The following is a 23,709-nucleotide window of genomic DNA, read 5'->3' on the forward strand; positions in this document are numbered from 1 at the left end:
CCCTTTTTTGTTACATTCCTTTCACTCTCTTGGAATTAAATATCTAGATAATAAAACTTCCCTATACACACAATTTTTAAAAATCAATAGATGCCCTTATTATAATGTAAAGGAGGACTATTAAATAATTTAAAAGAAGAATATGCATTTAAATGTGTAAATGACTGGGCACAGCTATGCTAGAAGACATGAGGATGTAGTCAGAGCTTGTAGGTCTGTGTAGGATCGCCATGAATGAAACAGCTCTCACGTGCAGCCAGTTGTGCTGTGCTGGTGACTCAAATCTCTTCAGAGTTGTAGACGCTGGTATCGAGATTTTTCAAAGGTGAACAATTCTTAGTGACGCTCCAAACCAAGCAATGTACAATCTTACATTGACTTGCGTGGTAGCCTCATTCTTGGAAAATTCGGTGTACCTTCAAACGTTGCAAAAGATTACTTTGTGTTATGTAACACTGAGCTGACATCGAGGGTCACAGAATTATAAACATGTTTTCACCTACATGAATACCTCATGGCACATGTGGAGGTCATGTGAGATTTCGGACAATTCTTTGCTATGTAAGATTTGCCTGCACATTGCAAAATGTCTGGAGTCCTTCCCAATTAACACTGATAGGCATCCCTAATAATTGTGGCAAGCAAAAAGTACCCCCATAAATTTTCAAATCACCCTCTGGGGCAGTTTTGTTGCCTTCCCCCTCACCGCAGAGGACAGCGGACCACAGAGACCAAACTGGTCTGGGGCAGGTGCCTCGGGTCACTGACTCTGCATAAGTGTGAGAAGCACCCCTGCTCCCCACTCTGCAAGTTGTAGCAATGCTCTGTTTCTTTGGGTGAGGGTCTGGACAGGTGGAGAGAAAGCACAGAAACTATTGGTCAACGGGACACCCTTTCTTAGCACATGTGCATTTTTTCCCTGATCATTTATTGAGCTCCCACTGCATGCAAGGAGCTGTGGTCACTTCTGTTAGGCACAGGGCCAACCACGATTTCCTTCCTGCCCTCAAGGAGGTAGGAGTCTGAAGTAGAAACTGAGAAAAGTATCCAATTAAGATGGAACAGAGGTTCTTAGTCTGGGATCCAGGAATGTACTTCAGTGGATCCTTTAATCTCTTGACAATGCAGACAAGAGTGCATGTATCTGTGTGTGTGTGTGTGTGTGTGTGTGTGTGTGTGTGTGTTCTCTCATGCATTTTTTTTTCTGGGTAGAGGGTGTTTAGGTTTAATCATATTCTCAAAGCACTCCAGGAAACTGTAAAGGTTACAGATTTTTGCATGGGGAAGGCCTGATAAGTAAATACTATCCTATTTGATGGGTTTTCACCAGTTGCCTCTGCTCAAAATACCTCTCACTCAGATACGTCTTTCACTGAAATTCCACAGGTAGACATTCATTTTGAACAGCTGAAGAGCTAGCATGGGTCTCTGTGAGCAACACCTTTCCAACAGTATTCAGGAAATATTTATTGGGACTAGGGACCCAGCCGTGAGTGGAACAGAGCTGCCAGTCCTGTGGACGATGTGGACTGGGGGAGGGATGCCGGGACAGCAGAAGTGCAGGATCTTTCGGGAACCGAGTGGGGTCCACTCCAGGGCAGCAGAGAAGTTCTTAGGAGATAACAAGCCAGCCTGGGCAGCTAACGCCCTGCATGGATGTGTACCAGCCAGCTGTCCCACGTGGACGAAGAGTCCTGGTCAAGAAGGACGTCGCGTTGGGTCTTTGGACACGGCGAGGCAGGGAGGTAGACAGCCTCCACCAGCATCAGGCCTCAGCTGTCTCACAGTTTTGCTTGGGTCAGCCACTCGGTGAACCGGTCGGGCCTCGTCGGATGACTCTGATAACAGGACCTGCATTTTGGTGCATATTTAAAATTCCAACTTATCTGGGCTATCGCTATTTGTTGCAAGAGTGTGTTTGGGAAGCAGACTGCAGACTCTCTGGGCTGGAGAATGAGGGGGAGGGTGGTTTTTAACTGGTAAACTATGTGCTGACTATAACCGTGCTGAAAAGCAGTGTGGTTTCTATGGGGTTCATTCTGGAACTAGTACATTTCAGTTTCCCCCTGGAACGGAGCCTCTGCCGAAAAGAAAACATACCTTGGCTTTGAAAATGCAAAACACTCTCCCTCTGCAGCTCTGAGCAGTTCTCTACGGGGAGGGTTAACTTGTCCTAAGTCCATCTTGTCTTTGGAAACCCCTAAGGAGTAAAACACAGATCTTTCTATGCTTTCCCTTCCTTTACTAAAAAGGAACAGGAATAATTGCCAATTCAGTAGGCTCCTTGCGCCTTTGTGCATTTCAAAGGCATTTGCTGTTTGGGATTTGGAAGAAAATCATGAGAAATGAGACTCTCTTGCTGTGTTGGCTGGAAGCAGGCTCATTGTTTGCAGAGAGAGCTGGTTTCCATGCTTTTGGACTAGAGACAGCTGCATTTTTTTTGTTTCAAGAGTAGTTTCTACTTGCAATGGGATCTAATAAACAGCCAAGGTAGTCAGTCTCCCACCAGCGCAAGGTCTCTAAGGTATTTGAAAACATCGTAATACGTTATCATTCACAATCAACTGTACATGTTTTTTAGTTATTACAAGTCACGCATTTCTCTCTGGATAGGCCGTCTTTGGCCCAAATTTCTGCTTTATAAGGGCAGCCAATCATGTTTCAGGCTCAGGGTCCTAGTCTTAAAAGTAAACACATTCCTCTCCTCTAAACTACAGGAGACTCGGGGGATGGTCTGGGCAAGGAGAGCAGGGCAGGAACCTGCAGTTTTCAAGGCCTGAGCACTAGCCCTGGGAGCAGCTGGTGGAGCTGAGACCATCACAGCTGTAAGGGGGTGGGAGGCCACCCCTCCTCCTGGCGCTGGAGCAGGACCTGCCCTCACAGGAACCATAGGGTGCACTGCCCATGAACCAACACGTGGAAACTGCCTATTTTACTTTCTGTCACTAAAACAGGACACAGGACAAATTTTTGCTTCTTTCTTTTTATGACATAGAAACAAGAACAAATGTGCTAAAATGAAAAAGACAATTGTTTCTTGTCTTACTGGGACACTGGCTTGGAGCTAAGGAGGATCAGGTAATGAATTTAGCCATTTCCATGATTAGTAGCAGCAGTAAAGCAATATATCGGGTCCCTGATATCTAGAGTCGCGGGCTCAGCTCAGTGGATTGACCTTAAAGCTGGGGTCTCACTACCATGTCAACAACACACGTAGTCCTTACGGCCCTTTAGCAAAAACCTATATTCTTTTTAAACAGTGGAAATACATGACCACTCTTAAAACCACTAATATTGTCATAATTTTGTGTGTGTGTGTGTGGAATGTTAGGGTCTTTTCTCCCTTTCCTGAACTTACGGTTCTGGGTCATTTTTCATTTTGTTGGCTTTCTCATCATCTGCCCCCTTATATTGCTATTTGATTTTTCTTCTGTTTAGACCTTGCCTTCCCAACTGATTCATTAGTTCTTTGGGAGCAGAGACAAGATTTTTTAAATGTTCCTGTGTATCCTGTTTCCCCACATAGAATGGATTTCTGGGTCTCACTCAGGAACCCAAATGGGCCTGTGTTGGGATGTCTTTCCAATAACATTTTCTTCAAATAGAACTACAGATAACCTTTTCCCACATCCCTGCCTCTTCTCTAAGCATCATGGTTGCTGTGGGTGAGAGTTTTTTGAGGCTCACTTAACCACAAATTTCCCTCCAAATGTATAAAATTCAGAACAAGATCCATTGGATAGATTAACTAAAATTATACTAATGGTAGCTTAGAGTGGAGTTTGGGAAATTAAAGGAAAGGATGATACTTTAATCTGTGACGTAAGCATTGCAACATCTTATTTTTTGTAGCCACCGCCCATCCCCTTGGCAATAACAAGATCTCTCCCCTCTGCCGCTTGAATTTTCTCACTCTCAATTGAATAAACATTTGGCTCGGGAGCCATTATTTCTCTTCCGTGGGGACCAATCTGAGAATAATAATAATAATAATAATAATAAGCATTTACTTTCAAGTAACAGAGCACCAAACCTTTCAGGGCCAGGCAGATATGGTCAGAGAAGTTTGACTCACACTCAGAAGAGCATTCCTGGGTGGAAGGAGAAACTCAAGAATGTGTCCTCTGGGGTGAGTGCCCCAGAGACCTGAGGCCCAAGCCCAGCCTTGCCCTTCTTCCAACAACCTCTGTAGCTTGGTTGATAAATGAGGACCAACACCAGGAACATTGCCCCTAACTCAATTCAGTCTTATAAAATGATATGAAGTCACTTTGTCAAGTGCAATTTCAGGTCATCAATACTATTTAAAAAAAAATCATTGCAAATTCTGCAATGACACTTGAAAATGAGTGTGTTTCAATGTTGCTTTCATAAGGAAACTTCCATTTCTCAGGAATCTAAATACCTCTTACAGTGAGATACAAAGTTTTCTCCTTGGTGGTCTGCTGATGTGTGGAAGAGAAGCCTGCTGATGGGGGAGGGGCTGGGAGAGGGGAGGGGAGTGGAGGAGGGGCGGGAAGAGGAAACACCAGGAGACGAGGGGGAGAATCTCTGAGTGGACGTGTTTCTATGTGGGACTGACTGTTAGAAAGCAGCTTCCACAATGTGCTTTGAGGTGAGAACTGACTTTAGTCACCTCCCTGTTGTAATGTTGGCATCTTTTGTACTTAAGGATGTTAAGTTATGACCCAGCAATCCCACTCCTGGGCATATACCCTGAGAAAACCATAATTCAAAAAGTCATGCACCACAATGTTCATTGCAGCTCTATTTACAATAGCCAGGACATGGAAGCAACATAAGTGTCCATCAACAGACGAATGGATAAAGGAGATATGGCACATGTATACATGGAATATTACTCAGCCATAAAAAGAAATGAAATTGAGTTATTTGTAGTGAGGTGGACAGACCTAGAGTCTGTCATACTGAGTGAAGTAAGTCAGAAAGAGAAAAACAAATACCGTATGCTAACACATATATATGGAATCTAAAAAAAAAAAAAAAGGTTCTGAAGAACCTAGGGGCAGGATGGGAATAAAGATGCAGACCTACTAGAGAATGGATTTGAGGACATGTGGTTGGGGAAGGGTGAGCTGGGACGAAGTGAGAGAGTGGCATGGACATATATACACTACCAAATGTAAAACAGATAGCTAGTGGGAAGCAGCCGCATAGCACAGGGAGATCAGCTCGGTGCTTTGTGTCCACCTAGAGGGGTAGGATAGGGAGAGTGGGAGGGAGACGCAAGAGGGAGGAGATATGGGGATATATGTATATGTATAGCTGATTCACTTTGTTATAAAACAGAAACTAACACACCATTGTAAAGCAATTATACTGCAATAAAGTTGTTTAAAAAAAAAAAACTTACTGGCACCCAACCCAAATGACTGTCATAGAATAGACACTTTTCAGTGAATTATTAAATATACAGAAAAAGTTTAGTATCTTGAAATAACTTGAATAAAGAAAGATGAAATAATATTTTAAAATTTTTAAACATGCATTGCTGTAGTGTGTGAAAAAAAATTAGTTTTTACATTAGTACACGTTTATTGAATGTCTCCTAATGTCAGGCACGGAGTCCCCACCAGGAAGAGCCATGAGGAAAGGCACCTTACAGGCGCTCATAGGATACCTTGAGGAGCCAGACATGAGCACGAACCATGAGAGCAAGAGCCACGGAGCTAAGCAGATAGTTGATGAAATGAATAGACGATCAGCTAGACGGCTTCTTTCTTCAGTCATTTGGGATCAATGGGAGTTTATTTTTGATCTCTGAGCTCTTCACACTGAAGATGGACATAGACCCCCAGATCACTGAGGTCCTCGGTTAAACAGCACTTAGCTGAGCACACGGTGGTCAGAAATTCCAAGAATCTCCTCTCAATTTTCATCCTAAAGGGCTTCGTTCCTAAGATCTCAAAGGGGAGAAACACGTAACTTCTGGTCATTTTTCTCAGCCTGAGAATTAGGCTTCCTGAGTTCTGGGTAGTGTTGAGGTTTGTCCCAGATTTCCTGAATCACAGCCTCCAGTCTGCACACCAGCCCTAGGGCAGTTACATTACTAAGATGTTGACTTCTTTCCAGGAGTAACTCAAAAAGTACACGAAAAGATGGAGTGAGTTGACTTTTAAAAAGTTAAATGAAAGAAATCGTGCTTTTCAACCTAAGTACATTGCTGCTTAACTGTTAAGAACATCTAGATTTCCAGTCATAAAATGCTTGGTGACCTTCAGAAGTATGTTTTTCCCCCAAGTAGACAGTGATATTGTACTTGCTAAAGTTGGAATACACAGGTATTTCCAACGGCCGGCACTGTTGCTTGTTCTTGTTCTGTGGTGTAACACAAAGTGTTTTTTTTTCCTTTCCCTTTGAAGAAGCTCTGCTATTGAATTATTGATTTTATGCTTCATGTGCTACTTCTCCATCTCACCCACCACTTCCCTCTAAACATAAATCTGTGATGAAGCAGCTGATGTCTTTAACAAATAAGATCAGCTGAAATTCTAGATGATTTGTAGTTAGTCCTAATTTCAGGTAGCTTTTCCTTTTGCAGAATAGCTTAGGTTATCACCTCGATAACTAAGCATACTGTTTTTGCCTTTAGCTTAACAAAGATTCTAACAAAGCCACTTATTTTTTTATTTTTTTATTTTTTTGGTACGCGGGCCTCTCACTGTTGTGGCCTCTCCCGTTGCAGAGCACAGGCTCCGGACGCGCAGGCTCAGCGGCCACGGCTCACGGGCCCAGCCACTCCGCGGCATGTGGGATCTTCCTGGACCGGGGCACGAACCCGCGTCCCCTGCATCAGCAGGCGGACTCTCAACCACTGCGCCACCAGGGAAGCCCCAAAGCCACTTATTAACCATTACTTGGCTTCCCTAGAGCTTACCAAACTATAATACTGTTGAAAGACAACTTTCAACTCATGCATGGGTGTTTTACACTTCAAGTTCTTGAAAAACGACTTTCTTTTCCTCTTTTCATTCATTCATTCATTCATTCATGTGGTGTGTCAGATTTCGCTGCTGGAGGTTTTATGACAGATGTCACTTACAGGCTCTAATGCTTCCAATATGCTGTAGGTTGAAAGTTAGTCACTCTTTTCAAAATTAGTGAATTTAGCATTCTTTTCTTTGTACCCCCCCTGCGCTCCAGCCTACTTTCTTTGAAGCAAAACTTCAAAGTTTTGTGTCAAGGAAACATGGGCTAAACATGGGCTAAATATCTGTAAGTTGACCTGTTGCTCTATGACTTCAAGGTTTCACTCGGCTTTGTCACACCTCCCACTCACCGTCCTCCACATCACAAGTCCTCCAAGGTTACGACTACTCAGAGGACCTTTTGCTGGCAGTGACACAGACATGTGGGTGGGGGAACCTCTAATTCAAAGAAATCATCAGACTTTGTTGTTGGTGCCGAATTTACCAAGAAGGGATGGACAAGAGGGGCAGATGTGCCCAAGAAGAGAGACGCGAAACGGCCAAGAGAAGCGTCAGGGTGAAGGGAAAGAACGAGCCTCAGCCCCCACATCCCTGAGGGGCGAGCTGGGGGTGGAGGAGACTGGTACCCTTTAGGGCCCAAGAGCCCAACCCCAATTTCCTTCTAGGCCTAGGAGCCTGGCCTGCATCTTTGCTTGGCTGGATCTAGATTCCTGCTTTGGGTAAATACAGTTTATGTCCCCTAAATACAAGCTGGCTGCATGTTTTCTCTCCACGCTTTGGAATGTTACCAAAACTGAAAAAGAAAATCCCATAAATCTCTGCTCATCCAGATCTTTCTTGTTCTGAAAAGAAGCCCAGTCAAGCTCCCCATCCGGCATGACCTTCTCCAACTCCTCCAGCCCCACACTGAGTTCTCCCCTTGAGCCCCTGCAGATTCGGGGGCTGAACCATGAAATCCAGCCGTTAATCATCCTCCAGCTTAGAGGAGTTGTGAAGCTGGGAAATCCCAGGACCCCCGAGGCCAGGACACCCGGACAGCGAGTGGGTCTTGGTCCGACTCTGCTCCCTCCCACCCGGGTCAGTTTGTGTGGTCTCTGTTTCCTCATCCGGATCATCAGAAACGTGGGCTAAATATCTGTAAGTTGACTGTAAGTTGCTCTGTGACTTCAAGCTCACACATTGCTTTCTCGTTGTTGCTGGTTTCGAGTACAAGAGAAGAAATTGTGTTTTATATTCTGCTTCCTCTTGCTCTCCATATGGTAACAGAGAGCTGGGTATGCAGCCCTTTGTCTACTCATGAATTTAACGAGCATTTATTGAAGCTCTCCTGTACGTCAGGCACTGTGCTGGATGCCGTATAACTGGTACGTGAGACAGAGGCTCTGAGCAGCTTTCGAGCATTCAGTGACCCTCATACTTCAGCATCTCCTGGAGGCTGTTTACACACAGATCGCTGGGTTGCACCTTCAGTTTCTGACCTAATAGGTCTGCAGCCCCCCGATTTGTATTTCTAACAAGTCGCCAGGTGATGCAGGTGTTGTTAGCGAAGAGAACCACCTTTGGAGCCCCGGTTTGTTCTCACAGCAGTTAGTAACAGCGCTATTTTACCCAGGTGTTATTTTAACAGCTGGCACCTGAGCTCCTCTTTAGGGAGAATCCGCCACTGCTTGAAAAAGCAGGCCTAGATGAGCCTGCTTGGATGGGGTGAGACTCGTTGGACGCCAGCCAGCACCAAGATATCAGGAAGAGGAAGTGACTCCTCAGGAGACAATGTGAAGAATGTGTGGGGCTTGCTCCGGAAGGGGAGGGGGAGGTGGATGGAGAGGGTGAGAAGGAGGGCAGGAGAAAAGGAGCAGGTGTGGGGCGTGGCCAGCACTCCCTGGAAGGCTTTCGTGCTGTAAAGCCTCTCTTTGCTTCTTCCCTCTGCCCCATGCACCGGCCCTGAATCTTCAGCACAAAGAGGCAGGAACCCAGGAGACAAGAGGCCATGAGAAGGTAAGCCTCTCTGGAAAACACAAGGATCCTACAGAGGGTCCGGAGGCCCCATGGGCTGCAGAGCTGAAATTCGTGGTGGTGTCGGAGGCCATGTTGGCTGGTGTTTCGAGAGGCAGGAGACCCTTGAGAGCATCTGGGTTACTCCACGGCTGAAAGCCAAGTTTCCATGAGGTCCTGTAGACTGAGACAAGCATTTATTTTATTTGGTATGTTTTTTTGTTTGTTTGTTTGCGGTACGCGGGCCTCTCGCTGTTGTGGCCTCTCCCGTTGCGGAGCACAGGCTCCGGACGCGCAGGCTCAGCGGCCATGGCTCACGGGCCCAGCCGCTCCGCGGCATGTGGGATCTTCCCGGACCGGGGCACGAACCCGTGTCCCCTGCATCGGCAGGCGGACTCTCAACCACTGCGCCACCAGGGAAGCCCCTATTTGGTATGTTGTAATTTTAAACTTCAGGCCTTTAAAGAAAGAACAGAGTTGAAACTCCAGTAATATTACCGTGATCACAGTTTTATACCATATTGCATTTTTTCAAATTTACTGTGCTGTGAACTTTTTCAGATCTACATTGTTCTTTGGTCTTTGCCCCAGTCTTGTTAGAGAGAATCGGCTGGTATTAGTTTTACATTCCTGTTGGGAAACAGAGGCTCAAAGAGATGAACGATCTAGATGCTGTTGAGGGCAGCTCACCTGACAGCCGAGCTGGTACCTCTCCTCAAGGTTACCTGGGAAAGGCCTTTGTTCTTACTGTTCCCGTTTCCTCTACAGAGTTCAGTTCTAATTCTGAGCAAATCAACGTTTAAAACAGCATCTCAGAGTATACCAGTAAGGAGGTGATATCATTTTGCCCAGAACATCTCAAATCCAGAGCCTTAGCTCTTTCCTTTAAAATCTGCTTGTCATTTGTCTGCAGGAGGGAAGTAGGGAGGAGTGTGATCACACTTAACTTTCGTACATTTTGCGGCCATATCTTCCACTCTGATATAAATCTTGTAGCTAAAAAGGTCTACGGAATGCAAGAACCAGTCACGGCCAAATCCTCTGTTTTTTGGCAAAACGTACTCCATCTGTCTTTATGGTCGACAAACAAATCAATTTTATTCTAAATCAAAATGATGGGCTTCTTAGGAGCCCTAGGGGGCTTCCAGCGCTGGCCCAGGAGAATCCCGGGATGGGCAGGACCCAGAGGCCCCTCCCACCTAACTTGTCTCTTCAGGTACCATCTTTAGTCAGATGAGATCAAGTTTAACTGGACTCCCTAACAGGGAAGAGGACAAGATCCCACAGAATCTCGTCTGAGGGGAGGGGTTTGTGGTCCAAAAGAGGCACAGCTTCACGTTGGGGGGGTGGGAGTACCAGGAGTGACCTTTCCTTTCTACCCTTGGCCCCAATCCCAACACTTACCTATACTCACGCTTAGTCTTAGAGATAAAGGAGGGTCAAAGGATACACCCAAGAATAACAGCAGATACTATTTATTAAGCCCTAATGTGCCGGGTTCATTTCCTGCTCACAATTGCCCTTAAGTGAGTGTCCCTGCCTCACAGAAGAGGGAGCTATGTCTGGGGGACTTGAAACAACCAGCTCTAGTTAGTTAGTAGGTGGTCAAGTCGGGATTTGACCCTGTATTGCTTCAAAGCCCACATGCTACACTAGTCCATCAGTTTGTTCCCCAAAGCCTGCCTATGAGAAAATAAAAATGAGTGATTTTTTCCATAAATATGAATTCATGTCTTTTTAATTTGGAGATTTTGTTCTTAGCTTTGTGTGTGTGTGTGTGTGTGTGTGTGTGTTACACTGTCCATTCTTTTTTCGAAATCATGGTCATGGTGGACTGAAGTTCTTTCCTCTTCCCCCCACTTCTTTCCCCCTCCCCCTCCTCCTTCTCTCCCCCTCCCCTTCCCCACTTCGTCCTCCACTTCTTATTCCTTCCCTTCCTCTTCCTCTGTTTCTTCTCTTTCTGCTCCTCCCTCTTTGTTTTAACTTGACCAAAAACTAAAACCCCTGACAATCCTATTTTGGGTCCATGTCTCCATTAATTTTTTGTTGTTGTTCCCTTCATTCCAGAAGTCTGGGACCTCAACTTTATATGAAGTAACTCTTCATAGTTTAAGACTAGCACAGCTCTCGAATCCAGGGCCACACCCGCGGCCTAGGTAATGTGCTGAAAATTTGACTTAGGATTCGCTGACACAGTACATTTGGTTCAAGTTTGATGAGAAACTGTAGATAGAACTTACTAGGGACATTTTAGTGAAAGGTCATCTCTTCTGTAAGCTGCAGCCTCTTGTTCCTTTAAGATTTCCATTTTTCCTTCCTGTATTCTCCCTATGTCTGGCTTCTTGAACTGACAGAATGTGCAAATCAGCTAATATCTCTTGGAGACCACTCTTATTTTGTTTTATACACAGTTATTTTCTTTGTATGTAAAGCCTGAGCGTATTTTTTTTCTATTTCAAGCATTCTAATGATTTTTACAAACAGTATGAAATTGCATTAGGCTGTATCAGGTATGATGGCCCCCTTACATTTGAACGAAATGCTGCAAATTGGGGACCAACTGAGGAAATCTGCAGCCTGATCCACGCCCTCCTCCCCTTTCTGACTTTACATTCCATCGTTTTAATCAGCCATGGACAGAGCTGCTGCTGACGCGTCTCCTCTTTTGAACTCCATCCCCCGTGGACTCAGGGCAACTGTGAACCGTCCATCCCTCAGCCTCAGAGCCACGCCTTCAAATACAACCGTGTCTGCGCCATCCCAGCTCCAGGCCTCTGGAGTGTCTCTCAGCTCAAAGTCCTTTAGTTTGCTTTATGGGTGTAGTAAATCATTCCACACACCATGGAGCCAGAGGAAAAGCCTGATTTATTAGACCTACCTGCTTGGTTCTTTCAGAGTAAGATTCCCATATTGAATGACTTTCTCTCTTCAGATTTTTTCTTTTTATGTGTTTTAAATGTTTAAATAAAATACCATGGAGTATCCCTTAGAAGCGGACCAGGGGAATTCCAGTCCTGTCAGACCCTTAGTGATAGTTTCCAAGAGGTAACAGGTTATGGTCTCTTTCTTTCTCTCTCCATTTCTCCTATTTTTTTCTCCTTCCTCTGTCTCACTGCATATTTCCCACCCCTCTTTGCTCAGAGAAAAAGGAATAGTTCATTTATTCACTCGTTCATTCATTCATTCATTCGTTCGTTCACTCATTCATTCCAAATGCTGTGTTAGGTGGTGCAGACCCAGAAGTGAAGAAGACAGGCAAGGTCCCTGCCCTCAAAGAGGGTGTGGTCTATAGGGTAAGGTCATGGTTAGATGGGCATTTACAATGTAGAGTGGCGAGTGCTAGGGAGGAGCAGTTTCTTGAGGGTCAGGTGGGGCTTCCAGAAGGTTTCCCCTAAACTGGAGGCTGAACCCTGGGCACTGGGGAGTGAGCCCTGCCATTCCAAGCTGTCTCCACTGGATTTTCTCAGTTGTTGGGTCTAGTTGCTTTCTGTGTAGTAAAGAACCTATTTGATCAATACATTTTTTCACTCATCAAGGTAAACTCTAAAATCTGCTTCCCATGGGCCGAATGGGAATCCAACAATAAGAAAGAGTGTGAGTTTAACCTTGAGAAACTTAAAAGAATTTTATAATTGAGAACTGGATCTTGACATTTCTGAGGAAAATGACTGTGATGAACACCTACCAATTGGGCAAATCAGAGAATGGATCTGAATGAATGGAAACATTGAATGGAGGTGTGGAATTCAGAAACCTCAGCTAAAATTGGAGTCCCAACAGACCTGTAGGGGTAGCTCTCAAGCCCCCGCCATGCATCTTCAATCACTCTGAATAGGAAGAGATGTACACCTACCTCTCCAGCAGGAAGACGTTGCTTACTTCCCTACCCAGCCGGAAGAAGAAAAGTTCTCTCGCGGGACAACAGCCCAGGCAATCAGAGACTAGCAGTCCAACCAATGAGAAGCCTCCATACTTTGGATTCTCAGCTTCCTCCAATGGACTCTTTGGTTACTTCAGCCCCTCCCACTCCCCCTTTTTTCCCTGTAAAAGCAAGTTCCCCTTCCTTGTCTCTGCACTTGCCTGTGCTCCGCCGTATTTCGCGTGTCCCAGATTGTAGTTCTTCTGTCTATTCTTGAATAAACTCGCGTTTGCTGGTTAAATAATCGGCTATTATATATTTGAGGGTGACAGAGGCATTTTAAGTAGCAGCACGATAACACAAAGCAGGTGGAGACCTGGCTCTACCTGAGAATGTACCATTAAAGTGGCAGCTGGGGGTTCTTTACGCTGGACCTGGGCTCCCCTGCAGAATGGAGACCCAAGGCAAGTTTAAATGTGTATGTGGTTTTTGTTGAGGGTGAAAGGGTAGTCCCTTGGGAAACGAAGATTAAGATAAGTGTGTGCCTAGGAACAGAGAACATGACTTGTGTGAGGTGAAGAGACAGTACAAGGCTACACTGGATGGAAGGAAAGTTTGCCGTTATCAAATAGTTTAATCAGAGCAGAATCAAAGAGGGTTAAATCCACTGAAGTTGTATGCAATTCAAGGGGAGACTTGAATAATAGTTGGCTATTTAATTTATGTAGATGAACTTAATACTTTGCCTGAAACCTCTGCTTTTGGCTTTGAATTATCTGAACGATCTTGTCCTGAAGGCACTGCTCCAAGCTCTGTCAGTGCCTAGGAGCCCTAGTCATTCAGGCAGTGAAATAGCTTTAGGCTAAATTGGTTCAGCCAGTTCTATCCATGCCTCTGTAATTCACCAGCAGCACCCTAACCACAAGCCCCTCAGATCTTGTGTTCTCTCTCAGAATCTTAACTCTAGAGCACACCACTCCCCTCCCTGCACCTGCCAGCCCCCTTCAACTGTTAACCTTCACAGTTTATAGAAACAGGCGATTTTAATTTTCTTCTCTAATTTTGTTATATTTTCCCAATTTAAAAATGACATTTTCACTAGTTTATTTTCACAGAAGTATCTGTTCCTTGTGACTGATTATAGAAATACTGAACAGAGCTTTCAAAAGCAAATCTAAAAAGATGCTCCAGTGGACACTCCTTTTTTTTTTTTTTAACACCTTTATTGGGGTATAATTGCTTTACAATGGTGTGTTAGTTTCTGCTTTATAACAAAGAGAATCAGTTATACATATACATATGTTCCCATATCTCTTCCCTCTTGCGTCTCCCTCCCTCCCACCCTCCCTATCCCACCCCTCTAGGTGGTCACAAAGCACCAATCTGATCTCCCTGTGCTATGCGGCTGCTTCCCACTAGCTATCTACCTTACGTTTGGTAGTGTATATATGTCCATGCCTCTCTCTCGCTTTGTCACAGCTCACCCTTCCCCCTCCCCATATCCTCAAGTCCGTTCTCCAGTAGGTCTGTGTTTTTATTCCTGTCTTACCCCTAGGTTCTTCATGACATTTTTTTCCCCTTAATTTCCATATATGTGTGTTGGCATATGGTATTTGTCTTTCTCTTTCTGACTTACTTCACTCTGTGTGACAGACTCTAGGTCTGCATCATTCACAATATTTACCAGTCTCTGGGATCATGTGATCTATACCACGGGAACCTTCCTCCAGGCCTTCTGCGGGGGCTGACTCAGCTAAACCAATCAGTGTCTTTCCCCAAGAATTCTCTGAGTTCTAACAAGGAGCCAGTTTCTCTGTGGTGATAGAAGCTCTGAGTGAGGTCTGGGAGCTTTGGAGCCGAGAGGGGGACACATTCCGGCTGGCCTGTACATGAGAGAGAGGCAGAGAGACACCAGATAGTTCCTGGTTCCAGTTGCCCCGGAGCCCAGCTGCTCCCCAGCCCTTCTTGCATTTTGTTTTTTTCAATTCTTCCTTTGATTTTATACTTTTTACTCTTACAGCAGATTTCCTTTTTGTCTGAACTAGTTAAGGTTGGGTTTCTGGCCCTGAAACCAGCAAGTCCACACAATTAACAGAAGTAGATTTATGAGTAGTCAAGAATAAAATTTGACCCAAGCTGTGAAAGAAATGCAATCAACGATATTTCTGGACACAGAAAGTGGCTGGCTTGGGGTGTCTGGCTCTGTGCGGGAAAGAGGAGGTTCAAAGAGCAGAGACAAACCGGGCTGATTGGCTCAGATCTTTAGATCATTCTGTTCCTTTAGGAGGTAGAACTTGTCTTCTTGGCTCTGTGTAGAAACAGACAATAATGGGATTGTTCAAACCTTCGTGATCACCTTAAAAATTGCAAGTCTCTTCTCTCATTTATGAATGCGATGCTTGGGATAACAAATTTACAAATGAATGAAAGGTAAATGTATTTTGTCACTCAGTGAGCTAGAAATTAATCCCTGCCTGAATCTGGCAACTAGAAGATATCTGAGCTCTGTTAAAGAGAAAAATCTCAGCAAATGGCTAGAGATACTCAGTAAGAATAATCACTTTACATGTGGGTTTGTACCCTCCATAGCCAATTCCATTTCAACAAATCTTTAACTGTGGTGAAAGCAGTTAAAAATTACTGAGACATGGCTTAATTATTCTAAGAATGCTTGACATAGTGAAATTTCACAACTTTTTAAAATTAAAATATAACTCATCCGAGCAAAAAGCTCCAACTTCAAATCCAGTCCTATCCATATCCCCAGTGACAGTGTGCAAAACTGTATTTTCTGTTGGCAAATGTGTGTTTCTGTTGAGTTTAGAAATGGGCTGCCCAGGATGATGTGCTAAGCGGGCCGTCGTGGAGCCGCTTCCGCCGTTGGAGGCTGCTTAGGCTGGCAGTCAGTGGGAAGGAGTTTACATCCAGACTGACTCTAAGATAATGAGACTAATTTAACATTGTTTGATTCAATATGCTATAACCTAAATGCTCTAAATCAAATAAAAGCCATGTTCACATTTCTTGGAGATTGAGAGATACTGTTATCACAATATTTTAGACCAAGACTTTGAGTCATTTGCCTGATGTCTTTAGATGATTCTAGATTTTGGTTATGATGCTATGAAATCAGCACTTTCCGCTGAGCTTCCAAACTAGTTAGCATCTCAGTGTTTACTTTATTGTGGGCTTTGGTATGAATTACTAAATTACTTTTCAGAAAGGTACTGATTTTATTGCTATCAGCAGAGTGAGAATGTTTCACCATACTCTGCTCATCCCAGACATTAGCCCACTTTTATGTCTTATGTTTTGTTTGTCACTAAAGTGTCAAAAGTGGCATCACAGTGATTCAGTTCACATTTCTTTGGTTATTTATGAGGATGACAATTTTTTCATGTTTTTAGCTTTTTGTAGAGCTGAGTTCTGAGAACTAACATGTCTTTTGCACATGTTTTACTCTTTTTATTGATTTATGTAAGTTCTTTATGTAGCAGTTTCAATCTTTTATCTGTCATTTCTGCTGCAAGTATTTCCCCCCATTTGTTATTTACCTTTTTTATAATTTTTAAATTTATTTTATTTTTAAAATTTTTTAATATTTTTAGGCTGTGTTGGGTCTTCGTTTCCGTGCGAGGGCTTTCTCTAGTTGTGGCAAGCGGGGGCCACTCTTCATCGCGGTGCGCGGGCCTCTCACTATGGCGGCCTTTCTTGTAGAGCACCGGCTCCAGATGCGCAGGCTCAGTAGTTGTGGCTCATGGGCCTAGTTGCTCCGCGGCATGTGGGATCTTCCCAGACCAGGGCTCGAACCCGCGTCCCCTGCATTGGCAGGCAGACTCTCAACCACTGCGCCACCAGGGAAGCCCTGTTATTTACTTTTTAATTGTGATTCTTTTTTTTTTTTTAACCTCAGAGATTCTAATACTTTTTTCTTTGTGAGTTTTCCTAATGTGCTTCTGCTTAAAGTCCTTACTCACCCCCCAATCAGAGTCCTCTATGATTTGTGTTCACTTGCACAAAACAACATAAAGCCTGTCAATTCACTGGAGCATAGAGGCATATACGGGGTAATAAAGTAAAATCATTTTAATTTTTTCTTTTCTTTTTTGAAATTGTAGTATAATTGACTTGCAATGTGGTGTTTGTTTCAGGTATACAGCAAAGTGGTTCAGTTATACATATATTCTTTTTCAGATTCTTTTCCATTATAGGTTATTACCTATATGATAATATTGAATATAGTGCCCTGTGCTGTACAGTAGGTCTTTATCTGTTTTACATTCAGTAGTGTGTATCTCTTAATCCCAAATTCCCAATTTATCCCTCTCGCCCCTTTCCCCTTTGGTAACCATAAGTTGGTTTTCTATGTCTGTGAGTCTATCTCTGTTTTGTAAGTAAGTTTATTTGTATCATTTTTTTAGATTCCACATATAAGTGATATTGAACAGTATTTTTTATTTGTGCTATTTTAAAAAAAGAAAGAAAAGAGAAGACAAGAAAAGAGGGCATAATAGAAGGGCAAATATCCATAGTCCCTGAGATCCGAGAGTGTTTGCTGCATCTGAGTCTCTGCGTAGAGGCCAGCGACTGGCCTCTGCCCTCGTGGTGCTCCTGGGTTTCAGGCTAGCGTTCTGGCCAGAGTCAGGAAGATAGCTAGAGGCCTGGATTTGCCTAAGACAGCCCCAGTGCAAGTTACAACTAGAACACGTATCTCACCTGACCATCACAGGGATTCAGTGCCTGGAAGTCCAGGGATGAAATGAAGGGGAGTCTTTTGGGGAAGGAGGTAAAGTGTGGGGAGACTGGGAAACCTGATTCCTGACATCTTTTCTTTCTGCCCCCGCCTCCTGCTTCCTCATTCTTACAACCTGCCCCCAAGACTTGGACACTAATATACAAGGAATGGGAAAAGGGGACATTTTTAGATTTCCACTCAACTAAGTTTATGTCTTAATCCAATCACATTGCATTTTTTCTCTTTATTTCCATGAAACTAAAATTTACACTAATAGGTAATATGTAGTAAAGATCAAACCAGGTAAAATATAGGTCTTATTTCAGTAGAATCTCCCCCGTGAAAGGCTTGTGTCTGGATTAAGAGCTTCAAAAAATGCCCCAAATGAGGAGCAGCTGTTTCTATTATGTTAAATCAAACTCTTAGGATAAGAGTTCAAATGTTGCACTCCTATGGACTCCCAGGGGATCCCTGAAGTTATGATGTAGTAAGCATATCTAATGAATGAAGAAAAAAGAATATCGTTTCCTGTATGTTGGCTGTGGAGGCATAATTTAGACAAGAAAGCAACAGACAAAAAAATTAGACGTTTCTAGAATCAGTTCAGCTACTCTGTGACTTCATGTAAATCAATTTGCGTCTTTGAGTTTCAGTTTCCTATACATACTCCTATCATATAGCTGTCTACACATAGGGCTGATATAACATATATCAAAGTGGTTTTTTTTGTTTTGTTTTGTTTTGTTTTGTGGTACGCGGGCCTCTCACTACTGTGGCCTCTCCCGTTGCGGAGCACAGGCTCCAGACGCGCAGGCTCAGCGGCCATGGCTCATGGGCCCAGCCGCTCCGCGGCATGTGGGATCTTCCCGGACCGGGGCACGAACCCACGTCCCCTGCATCAGCAGGCGGACTCCCAACCACTGCGCCATCAGGGAAGCCCTATGCAAGTGTTTTTAAACATGATTTGGAACTATGCAAATGTGCGGCACAGTATGTGTGACTGAAATAAATGTTTACCTCTGACTCCTAAACTATCCAGTCAAATAAACTACCTTTTGCATTTTTAATTTATGAATTCTAAAATATTAATTTCAAACTATTTTAATTTTAGCATGCATATATTTGAATGCCAAGTAATATATACAAAACCCTCTTTGGGGATGAATATCAAGACTGGATATTGATCATGGTTTAGCTGATCAATACTAAATACCATTTATGCTTATGGAAGCGTTTTACTTTTTAATCATTTCAGTGACAGGGAGACTGTAGCTGCACAGCTTAATTATTTTCAGCATGAGAATGGTAATAAATGTCTGATTCCTATTTTTCTTTGGATATATGGTTGGCCAGTTTGTTCGAGGCGGGTGCTCATGAAGCTGAAATCAAAGATTTGCTTTTATGTCAATTAGTTTTGCCATGTTCTCCAAATTGGTCTGTAGCAGTCTAAGATGGACACGTTTCTAATCCATATCTTTGCTAGAAAAATTAAACAGGTCCCCTTATTGATGGTGAATCAGTGCTCTGGTACCTGTATATGCTTACTTGGAAGTCAAATAATGATTAGCGTAAAAGAAAAGGAATTGCAGGACCTGGAAAGAAAAGACTTGTGTTAAGAAAAAAAAAATCAGAAGAATTGTGTGTATTTTGGGTAGAGTAAATTAGAAGTGGGCTTCCCAACCTTTTTCTCCACATCATGGCACACCTAGAAATGGTTAGATTTGTACAGCACTCTGGTGCTGACTAGAGGGAATTTGGGACCCAGTCCCAGGTGCTTGTGGCCACACAGAGGGCTGGGGGGATCCATGTAATGTCCACTAGGAACCCTGCCACTGAGGACAATGAAATAGAGGAAGGGGTGAGCAAGCACATTGATCTCAACACAGCCACACATCTCCAGATGGACTCCTCTACCCACTAAGTCAGCTCTTTCACCCCACCATCTCATTTCTATGACTTACATCTCTACCCAAGCTGGAAATATTTGAATTAATGCTGTATTTTCCCTTAGCTCCTTGTGGTGTATTCAACTCAGCAAATATTTACTGAGCACTTCTATGCAAGGCACTGTTTTCCACTGATTGAAATCAGTCAACTTAAAGTTCTGGCTTCTGTCCTTCCTCTCCAGTCTCATGGCCAACACCGATGAGCCCATCCCCCATGCACACATGGGATGACTAAACCAGAGTTTTGCCTTGTATTTCTTCCCCCATTATATAGTCAGAGGCAGAATTCCATTCAGAAGTTCCCCATTTCCTGCACGCCACCCATTGGTCAAATCTACCAGAGAGGCAGCAGGCAGTGAGGCCAGGTGACACAATTCACAGGGATCAGCATCTCAGGAGATGGAGTCTGTGAAGAAGGGTAGTGAATGGAAGGGGATGAGGACAAAGGGAGAACAATCAGCTCATCTGTTAATTAATTTAGAAATAGAAAAATGGTTTTCTCATGTTGCTTTCCTCTTCTGAAATGCCCAAGGGAGCTTCTCGTTGCCCTTAGAGTGAAGTACAAATTTCTTCCAAAGTCCTTGGCAGTCAGCCTCCGTCGTATCTTGCCTTTTTGGACATGCATCCTGGCCCTGCTACTTACTGTGCTACCAGGAGCTTATTATTTAACTTCATGGGACCTTTATTTCCTATTATACACACAGGGTACAAGACCGTTCTTGCAGATCTGCTATAAAGGTAGAGTGATCTTTGTGCTTTAGATCTGCCCTGCTATTTTCTGCAAATTCCACTGTCCCTGGGGGTGTAGCACAAATCCCATATGAAACCTTTTTATTCAGGTCTTCACTGATCGTTCACCTTCTCCACATTGAGCCCGTCTGTGTGCCAGTGAGTTTTTGTATATTAAAATAATTTGAATTGAGAATTATCTGAATTTTATAGTTTGGGCTGCCTTGATGACAGGGCAATATGGCATTCTTGACTTCTTCTGACATCCATGTTTGTTTCATTGTACTACTTTCTTTTTTCTTTCTTTCTTTCTTTTTTTTTTTTTTTTTTTGCGGTACACGGGCCTCTCACTGTTGTGGCCTCTCCCGTTGCGGAGCAACAGGCTCCGGACGCACAGGCTCAGCGGCCATGGCTCACGGGCCCAGCCTCTCCGCGGCATGTGGGATCTTCCCGGACCGGGGCACGAACCAGCGTCCCCTGCATTGGCAGGCGGACTCTCAACCACTGCGTCACCAGGGAAGCCCCATTGTACTACTTTCTATTTACCTTTTTAGCTGCAATGGCGGGCAATGGCGGGATTGCTTGAGGGTTATGACGATCATCGAGTCATCACATGAGTCACCTCTTGTGACTCATCAAATCAGAGTTTCAATCATGTTGTAATTATACAACACACTCAGGAGAGATTGATAAAGACTGACTTTAAAAATACTATAGTGATTTTAGAACAAGAGCAACAAAACTAAAGTAGGTTACAGAGCCTGGGAGAAATAATAACCTATTGCTGGGTTGACAGTGTGTATGTCGTGTCTTAAATACCTTAACCATGACTTGCCTCGCCCATACTACCCTAAAGCATTGAAGGAAAATAAGCAGGTATGGGAGAAAAATTAGGTTTGGAAAGACCTTGGCATTTCTTGAGTAAATTGTTATGGATACGGCTCCCCCTAGTGTGCTGAACAACACAGGTGCCCCAGCGTGCAAAAGCTGAGCTCAAGTTCAGGAGCTGAGAGTCCTTATCTCCAAACACCAACCTTATCTGAACGACTTGAGATCTCTCTTTTGCCACTGGTTCCTTCCTACTGTATAACCAACCACAGACCAGGGAAGATAGGGTGCAGATGTCTGTTACCCAATTTGATTTGAGCACCATTGTCATGGAAGGACTGAATGGATTTCAGGTACCCAAATCATATTAAAAAGCATAAAAAGTTTTATTTTAAAAAGACTTTCTCATGAGGGAGGGAACTGAAATTAGGGCGAATAAGCAAAATTAGAATATGATTCCTTGTTAATTATTTTACTAAACATGTTATTGGCCTTCATCTTCTATTTGTCAAAATGTTAATCATTGGTAGATATATTTTCCTCAGGCAGGATACATGGACCATTGGAAGACCAAAACATGAACCACAGCAGAGGGAAAGAAACTCTTCCAATGAGGAGGAAATGACTTACATTAAAACAATGCTTCTCAAAGCATAATCTCCAGAACACTAGTTCCACAGGCTATTAATGGGTCTTAGTTCTGAGAAATGTAGGGTTTGACAAAATAAACTGAGTTTTTTAACTGCAATATTCCTCCAGGCCCTTAGCATGCCCTTAAAATACCGCTGTACTGTATGACACTAGTCTTTGAACTTCGGCATTTCCCAGGTAAACACAAGGGTTTTCTCCACGCCTATCTCACACACCTGGTTCGTGAATTATCCTTTGGGAACATGCACTGGATTAGAATTTCATTAACTTTCAATCAAAGATGGAGAACACATAGGAGAGTGTGCCAAGGAAAGGAGGAAAGAAAGCAGTACATTTGATACAAGCAGCAAATAGGGTGGCTGTAAGGACGTTTGCGGTTAGTGTCGTAGCTCTCCTTTGCATGTGAAGCATTAGTAACCAACGTATTAAAGTCTCAAACCATGGCCGTCCTATAGTGGAAGGAAGGCCCTCAGAAGGATGGGCCATGCTGAACACATCAGCAGCCCACAAAATCATTACCAGATTTCTCCCACATCATAGCACTGATGCCACTTCTGAGAATGAGAAATAAGGCTCCAAAAAGTACAGCACCCGTCCTGTCAGGTTTTCAACTTTTATTGAAACTTTTCCTTGTGCACAGCCTGTGCTAATTCGCAAGGATGGTCTAAGCTCCTTATTAATAGGATCACAGACACAGGGTCCTTCAAAGGACTTAGAGGAAGCCTGTATTTAGTAGAAGCTGTGAGTTAAAGAGGAATCCTATAACTCACAGCTAGATAAACTCCCGAAGGGAGTGTTGAGAAAAATGGAAATCCACGGAGTCGTTTGTCTTGGATAATAACACTGACTCACACCCAGTAGAATGAGCCTCTTCCTATCAGCTCCGTTGACATTTCGGAAGTGCTGCTTTTCGACTCATTGGTACACTGGGCAACTGCACTGGAAGACGTGAGGGACTGGGGGCATCAACGGATCTGGACTTATGTGTAATTCTATTCTCTTTTGCTGGGGACGCAGCCTCAGAAGGACCGTGGTTCTTAGTCTCTTAGCATATGGGGGTAGAGGGTGGGACAAGGTTCAGCCCAGAAGCAGCTCTTTGTTGTCAAGGGACGTCCTATGTTCTTCCTAACGCTTTCCAGCTGGGTTGACTTCAGGCGTGGGGAGGTCAAGTGATTTACTCAAATGCCCAGTGAAACAGACCATCTGAGACTCGGACCTGGGGACTCTGCTGCTTGCCCCAGTCAGTCAACGCTCTGCTTCCTGCTTTTCGCCTCTTCTCCGAGTTGCACCAAGCAGTCAGTGTGCTGCGTCTGGCGCAGCCTGTCCTCCCGGCTGTCCCTGCTCAGGACTGGAATGAGGCGTGTTACAGGTCGAGTCTGAATGTTCTGGCAGTGCAGCGTAAGGCAGATTGCTCCATGCCTGCCCAAAGCATACAGTGTCTGGCAAAAGCCAGATTGAAGATAGCTACACCCACACGCCAAGATTCCAAAAGGAAAAACTTAGCTCACAGTTTTCCTTTGCGTGGTGATTTTTCTTCCCTTCCTTTTTTTTTCTTTTTCTTTCTTTCTTTCTTGCTTTCTTTTTTTAAAAAAGGGAATCCCCATGTTTACAAGTTGAAATCCAAAATGCACGAGTGGTCAGTTCACAATTCTGTGACCCATGAACATCTGTGGGCCTGGGTGTTCCCTGGGAATCAGCAGTGCCCGAGCTGTGAGCCAAGCCTGCCCTAGGCAGAAAGGAATTCTCAAGTGAGTGGAACAGTCGGTGAGCAAGGAGGCCTGCGAGTGATCAGGGCCTGGTTAGCCTCTAGTTCTGGTTTTCCAAGGGCATGTCTGCACTCACCTTCAACTAGTTTTATGAGCTGCGTTTGACTTTATTTTTTGAGATGGGTCCATCTGAAACGCCTTACAGGAAGTAGGACGTGACTTTTCATCTTGCCTCTAAGAAAAATGAAACTCTATAATCTGAGATCGGTGAACGTGGTTCAAGTCGGTTTATCCAAAAACAAGAACCTCTGAG

General features: G+C 43.9%; 1 protein-coding gene across 1 annotated transcript in view; it reads right to left on the bottom strand.

The window, feature by feature from the left end:
- Window positions 1–14,947: 14,947 nt before the first annotated feature.
- Window positions 14,948–23,709, bottom strand: part of UST (uronyl 2-sulfotransferase) — a 300,447-nt gene continuing 291,685 nt past the window's right edge. Inside the window, exon 8 of the mRNA XM_060029824.2 lies at window positions 14,948–15,109. Coding sequence (XP_059885807.1) covers window positions 15,069–15,109 — 41 coding nt within the window. The 3' untranslated portion in view covers window positions 14,948–15,068. The remainder of the gene's footprint in view (window positions 15,110–23,709) is intronic.

Source organism: Delphinus delphis, chromosome 14 (genome assembly GCF_949987515.2).
Source record: "Delphinus delphis chromosome 14, mDelDel1.2, whole genome shotgun sequence".
NCBI classification, from domain to species: Eukaryota; Metazoa; Chordata; class Mammalia; order Artiodactyla; family Delphinidae; genus Delphinus; species Delphinus delphis.